The 18,507-nt window shown below is 56.8% G+C and overlaps 1 protein-coding gene across 14 annotated transcripts in view; it reads right to left on the bottom strand.

Moving 5' to 3' along the window:
• Positions 1 to 930: 930 nt before the first annotated feature.
• Positions 931 to 18,507, bottom strand: part of Dlgap2 (DLG associated protein 2) — a 653,188-nt gene continuing 635,611 nt past the window's right edge. For all 14 annotated transcript variants that reach the window (XM_078030719.1, XM_078030713.1, XM_078030712.1 and 11 more), the window contains 3 exons: positions 12,833 to 12,924; positions 4,688 to 4,840; positions 931 to 2,999 (listed from right to left, as the gene is read on the bottom strand). In XM_078030719.1, the coding sequence (XP_077886845.1) occupies positions 2,781 to 2,999; positions 4,688 to 4,840; positions 12,833 to 12,924 (464 nt within the window). In that variant the 3' untranslated portion in view covers positions 931 to 2,780. The remainder of the gene's footprint in view (positions 3,000 to 4,687; positions 4,841 to 12,832; positions 12,925 to 18,507) is intronic.

The following is an 18,507-nucleotide window of genomic DNA, read 5'->3' as shown; positions in this document are numbered from 1 at the left end:
GCCACACGGGGACTCACGGGCGCTTGCCCTCTGCTCGCTGGGTCCTATTCCACCTGCGGAGTCTTGCCTCTGGGAGTTCCTGGGAGTCCCCGAGGCTCAGCGCAGCGCCACCAGCCTCGGTGTGGGTCCTCACCCCGCCTCCCAGCGGCTGAGAGCGTGAGCTTCCTGGAACGTGGCTGGGCTGTCCTCAGCAGCGCTCTCCGTCCACCTTCAGTCTTTCCTTAGTACTGTCTTAAACGCAGAGGGAAGACACCCTGGGACCCCTACACCGTGAGCCTTCTGTCCCCGGGACACCAGCAGTCTCACTTCTTCCTGTGGACAACACACAAATCTAGCTTCTCTTCTGGGTCCAAGATGGAAAGTCACCTGCAGGAGTCCTGCACTCACCAGGGACTGTGAGCAGGAGACCCCGGGTCAGGCCCAGCAGGAGGTGTGTGCACCGGGGCCTCGTCTTTGGGCCTCGTCGACCACACAGCGGCACGTTCTCCACTTCCAGGCCATGACCACTGAGGCAGCCCAACTGGCCCACGGGGGATGTTAGGCCAAGGCTTCTGGGGACTATCCAGTAGCAAAGAGTCGAGGGGACATAGTGTCAACCCAAGTCCAGGGCCCACCTCACTCAGGCAGGAGTCATAGCAACAGGGATCTCAGCCAGACCATCACCCGCTGTTGTGAGCACCCACTTCTGTGTGTTTTGAGCAATAGAAGGCTGGCGGCCTCCAGGAGGTGGTGGTGGGCGGGGCCTGCAGGTGGCATTCAGTGTCCTTCATCTGGAGTGCCCATCGATGCTGCTTGTCTGTGGTCACTTCTAAATGGCACTTTCTCTGAGATGGCACATGGTTTTTAAAGTCTAAAAGGCTGATACTTACAAATATACTTGCTTTTAACAGAGTTAGTGAATATAGGAAGAAGCATCATTATTGTACACTGTTCAGGATTTAGGTATTTATTTAGGTAGAAAACGCTTTGAACACTGGGGAAATAGGATTCAGTTATAGAAGAATATTTCAGGGAATTTTTTTTTTTGCATTTTTCAAGGATATACATTCGTACTGATTTTTGCTTCCAAATATATTTTAAGGCTGTTTGGTAAAATATATACCAGATCTGAGGCTCACCTTACAGGGTTTTGTTCTTACAGGGAATTCTTAACTACTCAGCTTTAGAAAAGCAAAACTCTGCAGCTCAACATGCTTTGATATCAGCTGCGCCCAGGGAACCCCATGCGTAGTGGGATGTGGACTACGGGAAGAGGAAAGTGCAGTCTTCCAGAAGCCCCGCCCCTGCGGCCGCCTCTCGCAGCGACACCAGGGTCAGGCTCTAAAGTGCGAGTCAGGGGAAAACAAAGTGCTAGGGGGCCTCCGCAGCGCTCCCTCTATGGCTGAGCACGGTGCCCCCCACAGCAGCGAGCAGGAGACCGGGCGCTCGGGTGGAGACGTCTGAGGTCGCCATCCTGCCTGCAGCCCCGAGGAGTGCGAGAGCTCTGAGGTCGGGGACCAGTGGGGACTCTGATGGGTCTTCACCTATGGCGTCCGAGTGGATTCAGAAGGCCATTAGCGACAGTGGCCACCACTGTATCTGCATTTAGCTGCACACGGAGGCCCACTGACCAGAGTTGCTGCTGCACTCTGGTGCCCATCAGAGTCCTGCAAGCTAATTCCATCTCTTAAATTCCACAGCGGGACATCACCACACATGACCCTTTCCCTCTTCCTGTCTAACACAGGCAAGAAGTACACTGCATAGGACAAGAGAATTCTGGAAAGACACAAGTGTCAACGACATGTCTCCTTTACCAGTTAAACTGCGATCTACTGACCACCCACATTCAGACTCCTCTACTTTTCACAACATCACAACTGTCATTTTAAACAAGCAGACTTTGTTTTTGTTTTAAGGACACCCTGGAAAAGTCAACTGAGAGAGCAATCTGAGAATGCATCTACACAGGTAAAAGAAATCACTTGTGGCGCAAGTGGTGACGTGAAGAGGGTGCTCTGAGTCGAGTTTTGCGATACAAAGGAATAAAGATGCCATGACGTCTCCATAAGCGGGCGCTTCTTCTTGCCTCCCTGGGGCCTTCTCTGAGCTCCGTCGCTGCCTGTACCTCACAGCCTCGGGGAGGGATGTGGGGCTGAGTTTTTAACGTGTAGGTGCTGAGCCGGGCGTTTCTAGCCTTCAGACTCGGAACCTCCTGGGCTTTGGAGAACACGGGGTGGGGAGCTTGGGGGTGGGAGGGACCCCTTCCCATCACCAAGGACCCACACGGGGAACCTCTGCTTCTGCCCGTGGCAGCAGGACGGGGTGGCAGTGAGGGCGAGGTCAGCTGGGCTCGGGGGAGTGACCTGAGGTCGGCGAGGGAAATGGGTCTCTTTCCTGCGCTTGGTGTTGTAGCACCTTCCACGGGTGTCTATGGCCTCTCGCGAGTGGTGAGATACCCATTTGTAGTCACGTTGTCCTGACCTAGTCATCACACGATTTATAAAAATATAAGTAACAAAGTGTCAGCTGGGGTCCGTCTCGAGAGGCACGTCCTCTGAGGGCCAGAGGGCGCCAGGCCTCGCCAGGCCGAGCATCAGAGCTGGGAGCCAGCCCATCAGGTGCCCAGGTCGTTCTTGCCAGAGCTCAGCAAACCGAGGACAGGGGAAGCGGTCACCGTGTCTGTGGTACCAAGGACACAACAGCAAGGGGGACTCGTGGAGGAAGGAGACAACGACCCAGTCGGTCGGCAGAGACTGTACAAGCATTTGTCCAGAGGAGCAGCGAGGGGCCGCCCGTCCTCAGAGCCGGGTCTGGGCCTCGGGGATGTAGATCTCGATGCTGTCGGCGCGCTCCGTGGCTGAGTTCTGTCGGAAGGAGGCCGCTCTCTTGGCCGCCAGGAGCCGCCTCCGGGCTTCCTGGCGTTGTCTGTCGGGCAGGTCCAGGGACTTTTCTCTCGTGATGGGGAATTTCCCTTTGGGGGGCTTCTTTGGTATTGGAGGGGGGACTTTTCTTTCCTCCTGAAAAGCATCAAAAGTCAAAGCTGAGGTCAGAACTGAGCACTGCTGTCCGGCCCTGGGTCACCGCACCTCTGGGGCCTGATTCACTTCCTCCTGAGTGTGCCCGGCTTCTGCCTCTTGTGCCTCCTGCCAGGAAGAGCACAGACAAGAGGGTCCCAGCCCTTGGCTCCGCCTCACAGACGGCCTGACTCTTGCTCCTCTGGCCACGTCGGAGGACACAGGTAAGGGTGGCACGGTTGTGCGCCTGACACTCGGGGTGTGGTGGGAGAGAGCTGTTCTGCTGTCTGACCTGGTTCCTGGGTGTGCTTCCCACGACAGAGGCCGGAAACAAGGACCCTTGCCTTTCTGACATGCTCCTGAAGCTCCCTCACTAAGACCCTTCCGCTGTTTAAAACAGATCTCCTGCAGCAGACACAGGACCCCACTCCTCCTCTTCTCTGGGCAGCCTCTGAACGGCCCCAGGAGAAGCACATTCCCTGTGCGGTCCCCCCCTTCAAGGCCTGCTCTGGTGAGGAGGGGATCAGGAGGCCTTGCAGAGCCAAGCCCCGTGGCAGGAAGACTCAGAGGGGCAGGGCTTCTCTTTTGGGGGGTGCCTGCAGCTCACGTTCTGCACAGGGGCGCTGTGTCCTCAGCAGGAGCTGGTTCTTACTTGGGAGCTGTTCTCTGAATGCCCTGGAAAATGGTCCCGTGCTGGCTCTCGATGACAGAGGAGTAAGTCCAAGAAAGGTTCTGTGTGGTCTCCATTGGAACAACCTCCCACCGGGGCTCAGCCCTTGGTTCCTCCTTTACCTCAGCCCCAGGCCACGGCTCCCTGGACTTGCTTACCCCACTGACCCTCTGTAATCTGACGAGAGCTCTGGTCTGTTGTCCTGGGTGGCATCTATGTCTGGCATCTGGCCTGGAACCCCACTACCTGGCCCTGGCACCTTTGGGGGGATTTAGATGGCAGTGAGGACCCCCAATGCATTTGCTCTAATCGTTCAGCTGACTGTCCTCGTCTGTGCGTTCCACCCCTCCCCAAGGCATGCTGCATTGGCTTTCTGGGTGGCTTTGTTTTAATTGATAACATCTATCTGGAAACAGCGACCTGAACCCTGCCTGAAGTGTGCTGGGACGTCTCTGTATGCGTCACCAGCTGACCGTCCCCGGGCTCTGCGGCAGCTGCTCCATCCTGAAGAGGTAGGCCAGGTTTTAGTAACTCGAGTCACATGGCCAGCCCATCTGAAGGACTAAGGCTGACACAGCCAAGGAGAGGGCACCCTCCCTCTGTTGGTGAGGCCCAAGGTGCTATCTTGCTTCCCACTAGACACACAGCCAAAGGCCTCACTGCAGTGGAGCCCGCAGAGCTGGGCCTGCAGCCTCCCCTGCAGGGAACGTCACAGTACCACTGTCTAAGCAAGAAAAGCTTGGAGGATTAATCCCTGGAAGGAGTGAGACTGCCGACTGGCCCGGGATCCGGCCGGGGCCTTGGAGCCGTCCACGTGCCGGGAGGAGCACACTGTGACCGACATGCCTGAGCCACCAGTCCCACCCCTGCACGTGTGTGCACATAGACCTACAGGGCTGATTCCACCCTGTGCTGCTAACCTAGACCCGGCTCCACACGGCGGTGGGAGTGGTCGCTTCTATACTGGACTAGAGGCCAGGAAGCCACCCTACAGCCTGCAGGGACATTGCAGCACACGAACCTTTCTCTCCGGCGACTCTGCCACCTTCCAGTCGTTGAGCTTCAGCTGCTGGAGCTCGTCGAACTTCATGCTGACGTCCTCAATGGACAGCTGCAGCATGTCCCAGTAGCCGGCCAGGTCCTGGGAGGTGGGCCTCGGCATGGCACTGGGGTCCTGTGGACACATGAGGAGTTTAGAGCCTGGGACGTGCTGGGCTGCTCCTCCCCTGTGCAACTCAAGGACTCAGTTCAGCGAGGCCCAGCTCTGGGGCTGCAGGTGTTGGGGAGGCTCTCCGCCTTTGGTGGAAGCCCCCTTAGCACCTGGGTGGGGTGGAGATTCAGACACAGGTAGCTCATCCCTTCCCTGTTACACTTGGAAAACGCTGGGGCAGAGGCAGAGAGGAAACCTTTCGAATCCTCTGCAGCTCACACACAACAGGGCCCATGGTTTGGTCTCCTGTGGACTATCAGGAGGGACGATGGGCTGGCTCATCTGCTGGGCTAGAGGTGGAGATGGTAGGTGGGAGGAGGGCGGCTGGAGCCAGGTCTGCTGGTGTTTGTTCTGAAGGATCTTAGCTCAGATTCTCTGGGTCGGTGACATCTTACAAATGAAACCCGTGATTACTTTACTCCTAAGTAGAGGGAGCACAGGTGAGAAGGCTCCTGAAGGGACAGGGGGACTCACGGCAAGGTCCCTCATCTGGAAGGCCCAGGTGATGGCCCTGGCCAGGCCTGGGTGGTCCTGGGCTGTGTCCCTCTGCCCAGTGCCCGTGGTGTCTGCCCTGGAAGCAGAGCAACTGTTCTGCATGGGCTCACCTGGTTTGGTGGGAGGCCAGCTCAGATTGGCGCCTTAAGCAACCAGACATTCATCTGAATTTGCTTAAAGGGTGCAGTTTTCAGCTTGCTCTTGGTAGTCTGCACTGATCACGACATACTCAGTTTGCAGTTCCTCTAAACTGGCTTGACGTTGTGTCAAAATGATCGTTTGAAGCACCATCCCACCTGTCATGTGCAAGCAGATGGCAGCCTGTGCTACCAGCTCTAAACCGGATCCGCCTTGGTCCTTGAGCAAGATCACCTTATGAAAGCATGCATGCAATGTCCCATCGAATGTCCTCTAAGCAGCATGGGGTACGCTTGGCAAGGAAATTTTGATGCGTCATTCCTACTTGGTAATGGCCCTCAGCAACCAGGGAGGGGCAGAGGGTCAGAAGAGCTCCCCACTTCCCCTGGGATTTTCCCACCCAAGCAAGATCCAGAGCTGCTTTCTGCTGCGTGAGTGTTCTTCCTCTGAACCACCAGAGGGCGGCCACGGACCATGCCAACATGCCGGTGTCCTGCAGGATGCCGGCGTGCCTCTGTTCTGTTACTGTGTGGCAGGCAGCTGAGCCTCCAGCCATCTACGCAGCCTCACTGGAGGAGTGCCTGCTTTGTGGGGTCCCTCCTAAGTGTCTGGGAGGGTCCTGGCGTTCTCTGGGGTCCTGACTTCGGCTACCTGCCCAAAGCTGCCTGCCACTAGCACTGCTCCTGTAACCTGGGCCATGTGCTCCGATGGCACCTGCTTCTGCTCTCAGCGGGTCTCTCCTGCCAGGCCTCAAGAGGGTTCAGAGCTCTTTTGTGCTAATCCTGGATGGAAGTCCAAAGAGAAGGAAGAGCTCAAACCCGACATTGCTAATCTCAAAAGGCAGCAAAGATATTAGGGTGAATGGTTTTCAGGCTGGCATAAGCTGCCATGGGGGAGAGGACTGTGTACTCGACAGGCTGAGGGGATGCTGACCCACACGGGGTGGGTGAACCACGTGCTCCTGGGGGGCTCTTGGGGCCTCCCCAACTCTGCACAGCACACAAAGTTCCTTGGTGGCTAGCCACTGCCTTTAAAGATAGTGGGGGGTGGGGGGCACAGGGCAGGGGTGATGGACACACCTGGGGGCCAGCGTTTAACCAGCAGCCTGTATCTTTGAGGACTCTAAACCTCCCACTCTGCTTTTTAAGTGTCCACTAAACTTAATGCCACAGGCGACATGTTGGGAATCCACATCTTATGATGAACTTTAATGGGCAACTCGGAGAACGTAGAGAAAACACACTGAAGGGTCCTGATTAAAAGATGGGGTGGGCAGTTTGGAGGTGCCCTGCCTCTGACTGGTGGGAATGTCCAACTCAGTGTCTCCAGGAAGGCCGGCAATCAAGACCACGCAACTGGAACACCGTGGCCCTGCCAGGACCAGCTCACCTCCTGGAAGTCAGTGAGCAGAGCGCAAAGCTGCCTAGGAAGTCAGGACACTGTTCAGCTGGTTACCACACAACAGGTGAACAGTTCGTTTAGTTAGAAAAGTATGTAGGTGTGTGTGCAAACAGGAAGAGTATGCGAACATATTAGCATCTATGGTTTAGCGTGCGTGGGTACATTGATAGCTGGGCACACTGGTAGCTCTGGAGAAGCGTGCACAGTTGTGTACATGTGTATGGAGCAGGTATCAATCTGCGTGTGTGCAGTGTGTCACACCTATGTGGCTTTTCCTTCCCTTGGTTGCCAAGAGAACCGGGTTTGGTGCCGCTGCAGGCACACATCTAGTTCCTGCAGACTGCTAGTGACTGCAGAAGGGGGGCTGACTCGTTCCTGCCACCTCGTCCTGGTCTCTTCCAACACAGCGGGGCAGGCTCTCCACTCCAGCCTCAGATTCACCTCTCCTCTCCCCGTCTAAGGGCTTCTGGGACTCACCCCAGGGGCAAAGGCACAGCCTCACAATACTCCCAAGACTCCTGCTTCCTGTTCACATGCCCCTCAGGCCTCGACCCTGGCTGCCTGCTGACACCAGGGCAGAGGGGTGAGCCCTCGGGCTGACTGTGTGAGTGCCAGGAAGGGGTGTGAGTCCCTAGGAAGGGGTGTGAGTCCCCAGGGATGGGGTGTGAGTCCCAGAAATGGAGCATGTGTCCCAGAGATGGAGTGTGACTCCCCAGGGATAGGGTGTAAGTCTCTAGGGATGGCGTGTGAGTCCCAGGGATGGGGTGTGTGTCCCAGGGATGGAATGTGTGTCCCCAGGAATGGCGTGTGAGTCCCAGGGATGGGGTGTGTGTCCCAGGGATGGAATGTGTGTCCCCAGGAATGGCGTGTGAGTCCCAGGGATGGGGTGTGAGTCCCAGATGGAGCATGTGTCCCAGAGATGGAGTGTGACTCCCCTTGGATAGGGTGTAAGTCTCTAGGGATGGGGTGTGAGTCCCAGGGATGGGGTATGTGTCCCAGGGATGGAATGTGTGTCCCCAGGAATGGCGCGTCAGTCCCAGGGATGGGGTGTGAGTCCCAGAGATGGGGTGTGTGTCCCCAGGAATGGCGTGTGAGTCCCAGGGATGGGGTGTGAGTCCCAAGGATGGGGTATGTGTCCCCAGGAATGGAGTGTGAGTCTCAGGGATAAGGTGTGAGTACCAGGAATAGGGTGTGAGTCTCTAGGGATGGGGTGTGAGTCCCAGGGATGGGGTATGTGTCCCAGGGATGGGGTGTGTGTCCCCAGGAATGGCGTGTGAGTCCCAGGGATGGGGTGTGAGTCCCAGGGATGGGGTGTGAGTCCCAGGGATGGAGTGTGAGTCCCAGGGATGGAGTGTGAGTCCCAGGGATGGGGTGTGTGTCCCCAGGAATGGAGTGTGAGTCCCAGGGATGGGGTGTGAGTCCCAGGGATGGAGTGTGAGTCCCAGGGATGGAGTGTGAGTCCCAGGGATGGGGTGTGAGTCCCAGGGATGGGGTGTGAGTACCAGGAATAGGGTGTGAGTCTCTAGGGATGGAATGTGAGTCCCAGGGATGGAGTGTGAGTCCCAGGGATGGAGTGTGAGTCCCAAGGATGGGGTGTGAGTCCCAAGGATGGGGTGTGAGTCCCAGTATTGGGGTATGAGTCCCAAGGATGGGGTGTGAGTCCCAGGGATGGGGTGTGAGTCCCAGGGATGGAATGTGAGTCCTAGTGGTGGAGTGTGAGTCCCAGGGATGAGGTGTGAGTCCCAGGGATGAGGTGTGAGTCCCAGGGATGGGGTGTGAGTCCCCAGGGATGGAGTGTGAGTCCCAGGGATGAGGTGTGAGTCCAGGGATGGAATGTGAGTCCCAGGGATGGAGTGTGAGTCCCAGGGATGGAGTGTGAGTCCCAGGGATGAGGTGTGAGTCGAGGGATGAGGTGTGAGTCCCAGGGATGAAATGTGAGTCCCAGGGATGGAGTGTGAGTCCAAGGATGAGGTGTGAGTCCCAGGGATGGAATGTGAGTCCCAGGGATGGAGTGTGAGTCCAGGGATGAGGTGTGAGTCCCAGGGATGGGGTGTGAGTCCCAGGGATGGAATGTGAGTCCCAGGGATGGAGTGTGAGTCCCAGGGATGAGGTGTGAGTCTCTAGGGATGAGGTGTGAGTCCCAGCGATGGAGTGTGAGTCCCAGGGATAGGGTGTGTGTCCCAGGGATGGGGTGTGAGTCCCAGTGATGAGGTGTGAATCCCAGGGATGGGGTGTGAGTCCCAGGGATGGGGTGTGAGTCCAGGGATGGGGTGTGAGTCCCAGGGATGGAATGTGAGTCCCATGGATGAGGTGTGAGTCCCAGGGATGGAATGTGAGTCCCCAGGATGGAATGTGAGTCCCATGGATGAGGTGTGAGTCCCAGGGATGAGGTGTGAGTCCCAGGGATGGAATGTGAGTCCCCAGGGATGGAGTGTGAGTCCCAGGGATGAGGTGTGAGTCCCAGGGATGGAATGTGAGTACCAGGGATGAGGTGTGAGTCCCAGGGATGAGGTGTGAGTCCCCAGGGATGGAATGTGAGTCCCAGGGATGGAGTGTGAGTCCCATGGATGAGGTGTGAGTCCCAGGGATGGAGTGTGAGTCCCAGGGATGAGGTGTGAGTCCCAGGGATGAGGTGTGAGTCCCAGGGATGAGGTGTGAGTCCCAGGGATGAGGTGTGAGTCCCCAGGGATGGAATGTGAGTCCCAGGGATGGAGTGTGAGTCCCATGGATGAGGTGTGAGTCCCAGGGATGGAGTGTGATTCCCAGGGATGAGGTGTGAGTCCCAGGGATAGAATGTGAGTCCCAGAATGGAATGTGAGTCCCCAGGGATGAGGTGTGAGTCCCAGGGATAGAATGTGAGTCCCAGGGATGAGGTGTGAGTCCCAGAGATGGGGTGTGAGTCCAGGGATGAAATGTGAGTCCCAGGGATGAGGTGTGAGTCCCAGGGATAGGGAGTGTGTCCCAGGGATGGGGAGTGAGTCCCAGGGATGAGGTGTGAGTTCCAGGGATGAGGTGTGAGTCCCAGGGATGGGGTGTGAGTCTAGGGATGGAATGTGAGTCCGAGGGATGAGGTGTGAGTCCCAGGGATAGAGTGTGAGCCCCAGGGATGGAGTGTGAGTCCCAGGGATGAAATGTGAGTCCCAGGGATGAGGTGTGAGTCCCAGGGATGAGGTGTGAGTCTCTAGGGATGAGGTGTGAGTCCCAGCGATGGAGTGTGAGTCCCAGGGATAGGGTGTGTGTCCCAGGGATGGGGTGTGAGTCCCAGTGATGAGGTGTGAATCCCAGGGATGGGGTGTGAGTCCCAGGGATGGGGTGTGAGTCCAGGGATGGGGTGTGAGTCCCAGGGATGGAATGTGAGTCCCATGGATGAGGTGTGAGTCCCAGGGATGAGATGTGAGTCCCAGGGATGGAATGTGAGTCCCCAGGGATGGAGTGTGAGTCCCAGGGATGAGGTGTGAGTTCCAGGGATGGAATGTGAGTACCAGGGATGAGGTGTGAGTCCCAGGGATGGAGTGTGATTCCCAGGGATGAGGTGTGAGTCCCAGGGATGAAATGTGAGTCCCAGGAATGGAATGTGAGTCCCCAGGGATGAGGTGTGAGTCCCAGGGATAGAATGTGAGTCCCAGGGATGAGGTGTGAGTCCCAGAGATGGGGTGTGAGTCCAGGGATGAAATGTGAGTCCCAGGGATGAGGTGTGAGTCCCAGGGTAGGGAGTGTGTCACAGGGATGGGGAGTGAGTCCCAGGGATGAGGTGTGAGTTCCAGGGATGAGGTGTGAGTCCCAGGGATGGGGTGTGAGTCTAGGGATGGAATGTGAGTCCGAGGGATGAGGTGTGAGTCCCAGGGATAGAGTGTGAGCCCCAGGGATGGAGTGTGAGTCCCAGGGATGAAATGTGAGTCCCAGGGATGGGGTGTGAGTCTAGGGATGGAATGTGAGTCCGAGGGATGAGGTGTGAGTCCCAGGGATAGAGTGTGAGCCCCAGGGATGGAGTGTGAGTCCCAGGGATGAAATGTGAGTCCCAGGGATGAGGTGTGAGTCCCAGGGATGAGGTGTGAGTCTCTAGGGATGAGGTGTGAGTCCCAGCGATGGAGTGTGAGTCCCAGGGATAGGGTGTGTGTCCCAGGGATGGGGTGTGAGTCCCAGTGATGAGGTGTGAATCCCAGGGATGGGGTGTGAGTCCCAGGGATGGGGTGTGAGTCCAGGGATGGGGTGTGAGTCCCAGGGATGGAATGTGAGTCCCATGGATGAGGTGTGAGTCCCAGGGATGAGATGTGAGTCCCAGGGATGGAATGTGAGTCCCCAGGGATGGAGTGTGAGTCCCAGGGATGAGGTGTGAGTTCCAGGGATGGAATGTGAGTACCAGGGATGAGGTGTGAGTCCCAGGGATGGAGTGTGATTCCCAGGGATGAGGTGTGAGTCCCAGGGATGAAATGTGAGTCCCAGGAATGGAATGTGAGTCCCCAGGGATGAGGTGTGAGTCCCAGGGATAGAATGTGAGTCCCAGGGATGAGGTGTGAGTCCCAGAGATGGGGTGTGAGTCCAGGGATGAAATGTGAGTCCCAGGGATGAGGTGTGAGTCCCAGGGTAGGGAGTGTGTCACAGGGATGGGGAGTGAGTCCCAGGGATGAGGTGTGAGTTCCAGGGATGAGGTGTGAGTCCCAGGGATGGGGTGTGAGTCTAGGGATGGAATGTGAGTCCGAGGGATGAGGTGTGAGTCCCAGGGATAGAGTGTGAGCCCCAGGGATGGAGTGTGAGTCCCAGGGATGAAATGTGAGTCCCAGGGATGAGGTGTGAGTCCCAGGGATGGAGTGTGAGTCCCAGTGGTGGAGTGTGAGTCCAGGGATGGAGTGTGAGTCCCAGGGATGGAGGGTGAGTCTCAGGGATGGAATGTTAGTCCCCAGGGATGAAGTGTGAGTCCCAGGGATGGAGTGTGACTCCAGGGATGTAATATGAGTCCCATGGATGAGGTGTGAGTCCCAGGGATGGAATGTGAGTCCCAGGGATGGAATGTGAGTCCCATGGATGAGGTGTGAGTCCCAGGGATGGAGTGTGAGTCCCAGGGATGGGGTGTGAGTCCTAGGGATGGAATGTGAGTCCCAGGAATGGAATGTGAGTCCCAAGGGATGGAGTGTGAGTCCCCAGGGATGGAGGGTAAGTTTCAGGGATGGAGTGTGAGTCCCAGGGATGGAGTGTGAGTCCCAGGGATGAGGTGTGAGTCCCAGGGATGGAATGTGAGTCCCATGGATGACGTGTGAGTCCCAGAGATGGAGTGTGAGTCCCAGGGATGGAATGTGAGTCCCAGGGATGAGGTGTGAGTCCCGGGGATAGGGTGTGTGTCCCCAGGGGAGAAGTGTGAGTCCCAGGGATGGAATGTGAGTCCCAGGGATGAGGTGTGAGTCTCAAGGATGGGGTGTGAGTCCCCAGGGGAGGAGTGTGAGTCCCAGGGATGGAGTGTGAGTCCCAAGGATGGGGTGTGAGTCCCATGGATGAGGTGTGAGTCCCAGGGATGGAGTGTGAGTCCCAGGGATGGAGTGTGAGTCCCAGGGATGGAGTGTGAGTCCCAGGGATGGAATGTGAGTCCCAGGGATGAGGTGTGAGTCCCAGGGATGGAATGTGAGTCCCCAAGGATAGAGTGTGAGTCCCAGTGATGAGGTGTGAGTCCCAGGGATGGAGTGTGAGTCCCAAGGATGGGGTGTGAGTCCCAGGGATGGAGTGTGAGTCCCTAGGATGGGGTGTGAGTCCCAGGGATGGGGTCGTGTCCCAGGAGTGGAGTTGGGTCCCCAGGGCCATCCAGCCCCCTCTTCATGAACTCACCCAGTGTCCCCTTGCACACAGATGCTTTAGCAGATGAGGGCACCGTGAGTGTGTGTAGATGGACATGCATGAGCTGTCAGGCGGACAGGCCACCTGAGGTCCACTCACCATGTTCTGCTGGCAGAGCCAATAGAACTGCTGGAACTTCTGCGACATGAGCAGCTGGGCACTCCCCACGGCACTCCTGATCTTCCCGAGAGCTGTGGGAAACAGGGCAGGTCAGGCTGGTCAGCCAGGGCACAGCCCTCGCGCCTGCCTGTGGGAGCTCCTGCCCCTGAGGAGACAGACTGACGGCCGGCTCCCTTCCAGCCAAGAGAAAGCTGGAGGACAGGCGGGGCCAGCTGTGGAGCCTCTGCTCCTGGGCACTGGGGAAACGGAGTTCAATAAGGGGGCTGCCTGTGGGACCCTGTGGTGGAGAGTGTTCTAGTGCAGGTGCTGAGGCGAGCCGCAGAAGAGCGCGGGGCAGAGCACTCTGTAAGCACTTCCTAGGTCGTCTGGGCTCCAGGGGGTCCTGTGACCCTGAGGAGATGCCAATCCCTGGGCTTTGAGAAAAGTGCATTGATATCTGTCATCTCACTGGCCTTGGTCAGTCTTTGTGAACTGTGGGCAGAGACCTCATGCAGCGCTTTGAGATGCTCCTTAAACTTGGAGAAGCCTTGGGAGGCCACAGGGCAAGGCCTCGGGCATGGAGACTGGTCACAAGCCACACAGGCTCTCACCATCAGGCTCCCAGTGCACCTGGTATCTCCATAAAGACAACCCTGCCCATGGGGGCATTCCAAAGGACAAAAGACGGGAAGACCCAGCTTCCTGTGCCGCCATCAGCACCTGCTTGCCTTCATCTGCTAAACCAAATAGCAAGCTCAGAAAGTCAACAATCCAGTTTCAGCCACAGGAGGGATTTAACAAATTACCGCAAAATAGGTGTGGTCCTTTGCAGATTAACTGGGCAAATAAAGTCTTGGCCAAGAAGTGTGAGGAAAGCCACGCCTCCCCAGGCACAGGGACTTTCTCACCACACCCTGCTGGCCCCACCCCTGGTGTAGTGAGCACAGTGCTGCTCTGGACACAGCGCCTTGGCGGATCCCAGCCCGCCTGGGCCTCACAGCCATGCAGGAGCCGACTGGGCCTTTCTCTCCACTGGACCGTGCATCTCTGCCACAGTCCACGTGAAGGTGCCTGCTTAGAGCTCTTCCACAGAGCATGTCAGCATGGTCACCACAGGAGTGGGGTCCTGCCCACATAGCAGGGTGCTGTGGTCTAAGTGTCTTATGAGGACTTGGTTAGTACCATGGGCTCAGTGGGGTCACCTTGGTTGGGGAGTTCTGGGTGGGCCCCTTTCTGGAGCTTGTCTGTGGAGGCCCTCCCCTCATGGAGCAGGTACACCCAGGTGCCCGTTGGTCTTCTCTTTTGCCTGTCCTCTGATTCTCTGCCCAGCATGATGACTACCCTGCACCAAGTACCTGGAGAGGCTCTGGGAGAGGCCTGTGGGGAGAGTAGCGGAGCACGGCGGCTGGGGGTGGCGTCTGTAAGGGGAGGGCCTATTGTTCTTCCTTGGCACACTGGTATAGAACTGAGCTCGTCCTGGCGGCCTGACCTGGCTGGCGCCCAGCGGGGGCCATCGCTGCTCTTGAGAGGCTCAGCTTCTGGTTTGTATTTGGTAACCCGAGTCATCGGCGAAGGTTTAAGGGGCTTGCTGTAGTCAAGTTGTCCTGCCGAGGGTAGAAGCAGGGCATAGGGCACTTGTTCGACTGACCCCGCTTCTTCAGCCTGTAATTAAACAGTCAGTGGGTGGATAAAATTCGAAGATGACTTCCTCCTGTTCCCATTTCTCTTTCAGTGCCATTCTGCTGGAGCACTGATAGAAAGCACTTCAATTCATAATCTTCAGCACAATGTGAGTAGACAGCGATATCTTGGCACTGATTTAATGTAGTGGAGAGTTGTTACAGAGGTAAAAACTGGATGTGTCCAGGGGAGAGCAGGAGTGCTGGACAGAGCGGCTGATGGCCTGATCACTCACGGCAGAACGCCACGGCTCGGGGGTCGGGAAGGACTCTGTTACCCATAGTATAGACGGCTTCCTATCGCAGCAGGGAGTTTGAAGTGAAAATCCAACTTTTCCTTTTCCCCTGTCCTTCCCTAATTCTGCCACCACGTAGCCATGGTTCCTCTCCAGAGCTGTGGGTAAGGACAAGTGCTTTCCGGAATAGAGCTTTACAGAGATGGAGGCAGCACTGCCTTGGGTTACGGAGACTTGATTGACGTACTGGCTCCTACAGTTGATTTTCCTTCCAGTTGTGCTACTTTGCTATGAAGCACCAGGACAATATTTATACGACTCTCATGTTCCAGAATTTGAAGTGGACTTTTATAGGATCTGCAGAGTTTGAAGTGGCCATTTGTGTTCACAAATTCTCGCTCCCAGAAGCCCCTGCCCCTCAGGCCTCCTCATCTCCTGGTTTCCAGGGCGTGCTTCTTCCCATGGCTGCTCGGTTGTGGGGTGTCAGGGGGCATCTTCAGAGCTTGCTGTGTCAAGGGATGGGCTTCGACAGCTGGATCCACAAGGCAGAAGCAGGCTGCGCTCCGTGCCCCCTGGGAATCTGGAAGCACACTGTGCGCTTGGCCATCTTGGCTGTGCGCGTGGCCATGTGTTCTGCTGGGGAGGACCGTCTGTGAGGGCCTGGAGCTGAGACGGCCTGGCTCCTCTTCAGTGCACCCGGATAATCCTGCATTGAGCGTGTGCTTCCTCCCCTCTCAGGTCTGCCCTGTGTGCATGTCCACTGCAGCTGGGCACTCCCTTCCAGAGACGGCTGCGCTTCACTGCGTAAGATGTCCTGGAGACCCAGTGCCCTGTGTCTGACCCCCTCTGGTGTTGGGGTGGCTTGAGTTCCCGAGGCACCTGGTAGTCTCAGGAGCCTTGGGTAACGAGTGCCAGGGTCCTCTCAGCTTGTCCTCGGCTCTTGACATCCGGCTGGGTGGACATGTGGCATATTAGCCCTTGCGGGAGCTGCTCAGGACCGGAGGCTCGGCCACACTGTTCAGAGGGCTCACCCTCCTGCGGACCCCTGCCGGTGGCGGACCCCAGCGCCTGGGGTGCCTGGTCTCCACGTTCCCGTCTCCTCAGTCCTTCTTGCCCTGGGTACTGACAAGGAGGCCTGAGTCCAGGACTTGATGTAAACCTGTTTGCATTTGGTGTTTTATTAGGCACAGAGGATTAGACAGATCTAGATTCCTTCAATCAGTTCAGTGAACTGTGATCATAAAATTATAGTCGGGTGAGAATTATATCGTGCAATGGAAATTTCAATATTTAGTGCTCAGACTTTTGGTTTAATAAGCCATTTAACTTAATCTTTATTTTTAAAAGTGCTGAGACCAATGACTTTATCTATTGCTAAAATTGGGACTAGAATTGGAGGTTGTCTTACCTTCTAAAAATTATTAGGGAGATATCTGAACTTGATTAATATTGTGCCAGCCTCACGTGCCAAGCATGCCAATGAGAGATGTGATGTGCTCCTGTCACCTCTGCCGGCCTGAAGTGGAAGTCTGCAGACATGGAGGGGGCCACAGAGTGCCCAGTCTCCCAGGCTCACAGCAGTGCAGTCATACTCCGCAGTGGGATAGCAGTGGCACAGAACCACAGAATCGAGGTCACTTACCTGACATCTGTAGATTGAGGCTGCACAGACACTGCAGCCCCAGGCCCAAGGACAAGGGGTGACTCCTTGGGATCTGGGAAGACGTGGTTCCACAAGGTGTGACGACTGTGTCTGTCTTGCTGGCCTGGACTGCTCCTCACCAGCAGGGTGCTGTGTGCCTGGCCACTGGAGTGACCGTGCACCCCCCACTATCAGTGCCTTCCAGGGGCCAATGTCGCCCATCACAGAGGCCTGTCCAGTCCTTTGGGACTCCGTGGTCCAGGGGAATGGAGCCACATGGAGCCACATGGACTCTGAGGAGGCACCTAGCCAGCTTCTCTGTCGGTTGGTTGTGAAAGGCGATATTTGAAGAGCAGGTGACAGGTCCCAGCCCCAGGTCTATGCCTCTGCCTGTCCCTGAATCTCTCTTTCTGTCCTTCCTGGCCCTGCTTGACCAGACCTTGCTGTCCTTCAGAGCCCCTCACAGAGCCACCTGCTCCAGGAAACCACCTGGACATTTCCCCCACCTAAAAACACCTCAGATCTCTGAGGCTTAGGCACCTGGTCTGCACTTTCTGATCACGCTGGTATTTTGCACTTCCTGCAAACAGTTGCTCCTGGTCTCCTTTCTCCCATGTTTAGCTTCTGGGCTGGGCCTTCCTCCAGGTCAGGTTCTGTGCTGTGTCCTGCTCACTGGAGAGTGGCTTACCCACAGCGAGTATTCCTTCAACATTTGTTGAGTGTGCACCTCCCCGAGAGCCCAGAAGACGCTAACCAGTTAAAGCCCGCCTGGGGAAACAAGTGCAGGCAGGGGCTCAGGCAGGGCCCGCCAGGCACCGGTGAGCACCGGGGAGCTTGCACACTTCTTCCAGGGATGATGGCTCCATGCTGACCGGGGTCCGGTGGAGGCCAAGCCGGCCCAGCAGATGGAGCGGTCCTGGCGTCGCCCAGAGCCCCTCTTGCCGCCCCGTGCTGCGGTACTAAGGAAGCCTCCTGAAGTCCTTGGTCCTTACTGCGAGAAAGAACTGGTGTCCAACTTTCCTCCCTTTTCTCATGGCCCAGGCTGAGGGACCCAAGTCTGTGGGACTTTCTGGAGCAGATGGGTGGGTCACAGGAAGCTGTGGTTAGGGAGGGGGTCCTTGTCTTCTGAAGAAGCAGGGGAAGGTGCACCGAGAACCCCGGGAGGGAGGAGGCATCACGGGGGAGGGGGAAGAGGGGGAGGAGCAGTCTCAGCAATGGAGCATTTTGACTCAGTAGCTTTGGGGGCCAAGCAGCATGGCCCTGAGCCAGACGGCACCCCTCAAGACCTAGCTCCGGCTCCAAGAATAGTGGTGCATTTGGGGGCGTGGCGTCAGGTGCCTTCCTTGCCGTGTTGGCAGTGACATCTGCCCATCTCAGGGGCAGGAACATCCAAGCGCCTGGGTGAGCACTAGCACACACCTGGTGTGCAGCAGTTTCCAGGAAGTTCTGCCGTAGTGGTGTCCTTTTTATAAAAGGATCTTTTAAAGCAACCGTAATCCATGGCAAGGGATCAAAATCAGAGGATTCAGGAGGTGTGGGGAAGAATGACCCAGCCAGTGCCTCTCTGTTGTCTTACAGATACAGCAATGGCCATGTTCAAAGCCTGGTATTTGCACATTCAAAGCAAGAGCAGAATGCATGGAACATTTCCCAAAAGGTGTAAGTTCCCACGATGTCAGAATAAAGCGTCGTTGACATTTATGGGGCTGTGGACGGGGTGGAGGCCTGGCCACCGCTGTCTCCTGAATCAGCCAGTCCACTCTCCTACCCTCCTGCCTCCTCTTTCTCCCAGCCACTCTCCGACCCTGTGGGTGGGATGGTTTCTTTGAGGGAGGCGAGGTGGGTGGGGCATGAGTTGAGAGTCGGGTGCTGTCTCTTTCCAAGGAAGCAGAGGCCTGGGTGAGCACAGGGTATTGGGGACAGGTCTGCACTGGAGATCCGTGGCTGGGGACATCAGAGTTCCAGCAACCCAATGGCCAGAGCCCCTCCTTGGAGCTGAGAGTTGACCCTTTGCCGCCCACTGCTTCCTTCGGCGCGCAATGCCAAGGCAGGCGTTTATCAATGGGGTCAAGTCAGAGCATTCTTCAGTTCAACAGAATCAGTGAGCAGCAGGGAGAG

This window comes from Ictidomys tridecemlineatus, chromosome 14 (assembly GCF_052094955.1).
Source record: "Ictidomys tridecemlineatus isolate mIctTri1 chromosome 14, mIctTri1.hap1, whole genome shotgun sequence".
In the NCBI taxonomy this organism is placed as follows: domain Eukaryota; kingdom Metazoa; phylum Chordata; class Mammalia; order Rodentia; family Sciuridae; genus Ictidomys; species Ictidomys tridecemlineatus.
Note: the sequence above shows the minus strand (reverse complement) of the source record. Positions and strands in the feature narration are given on the sequence as shown.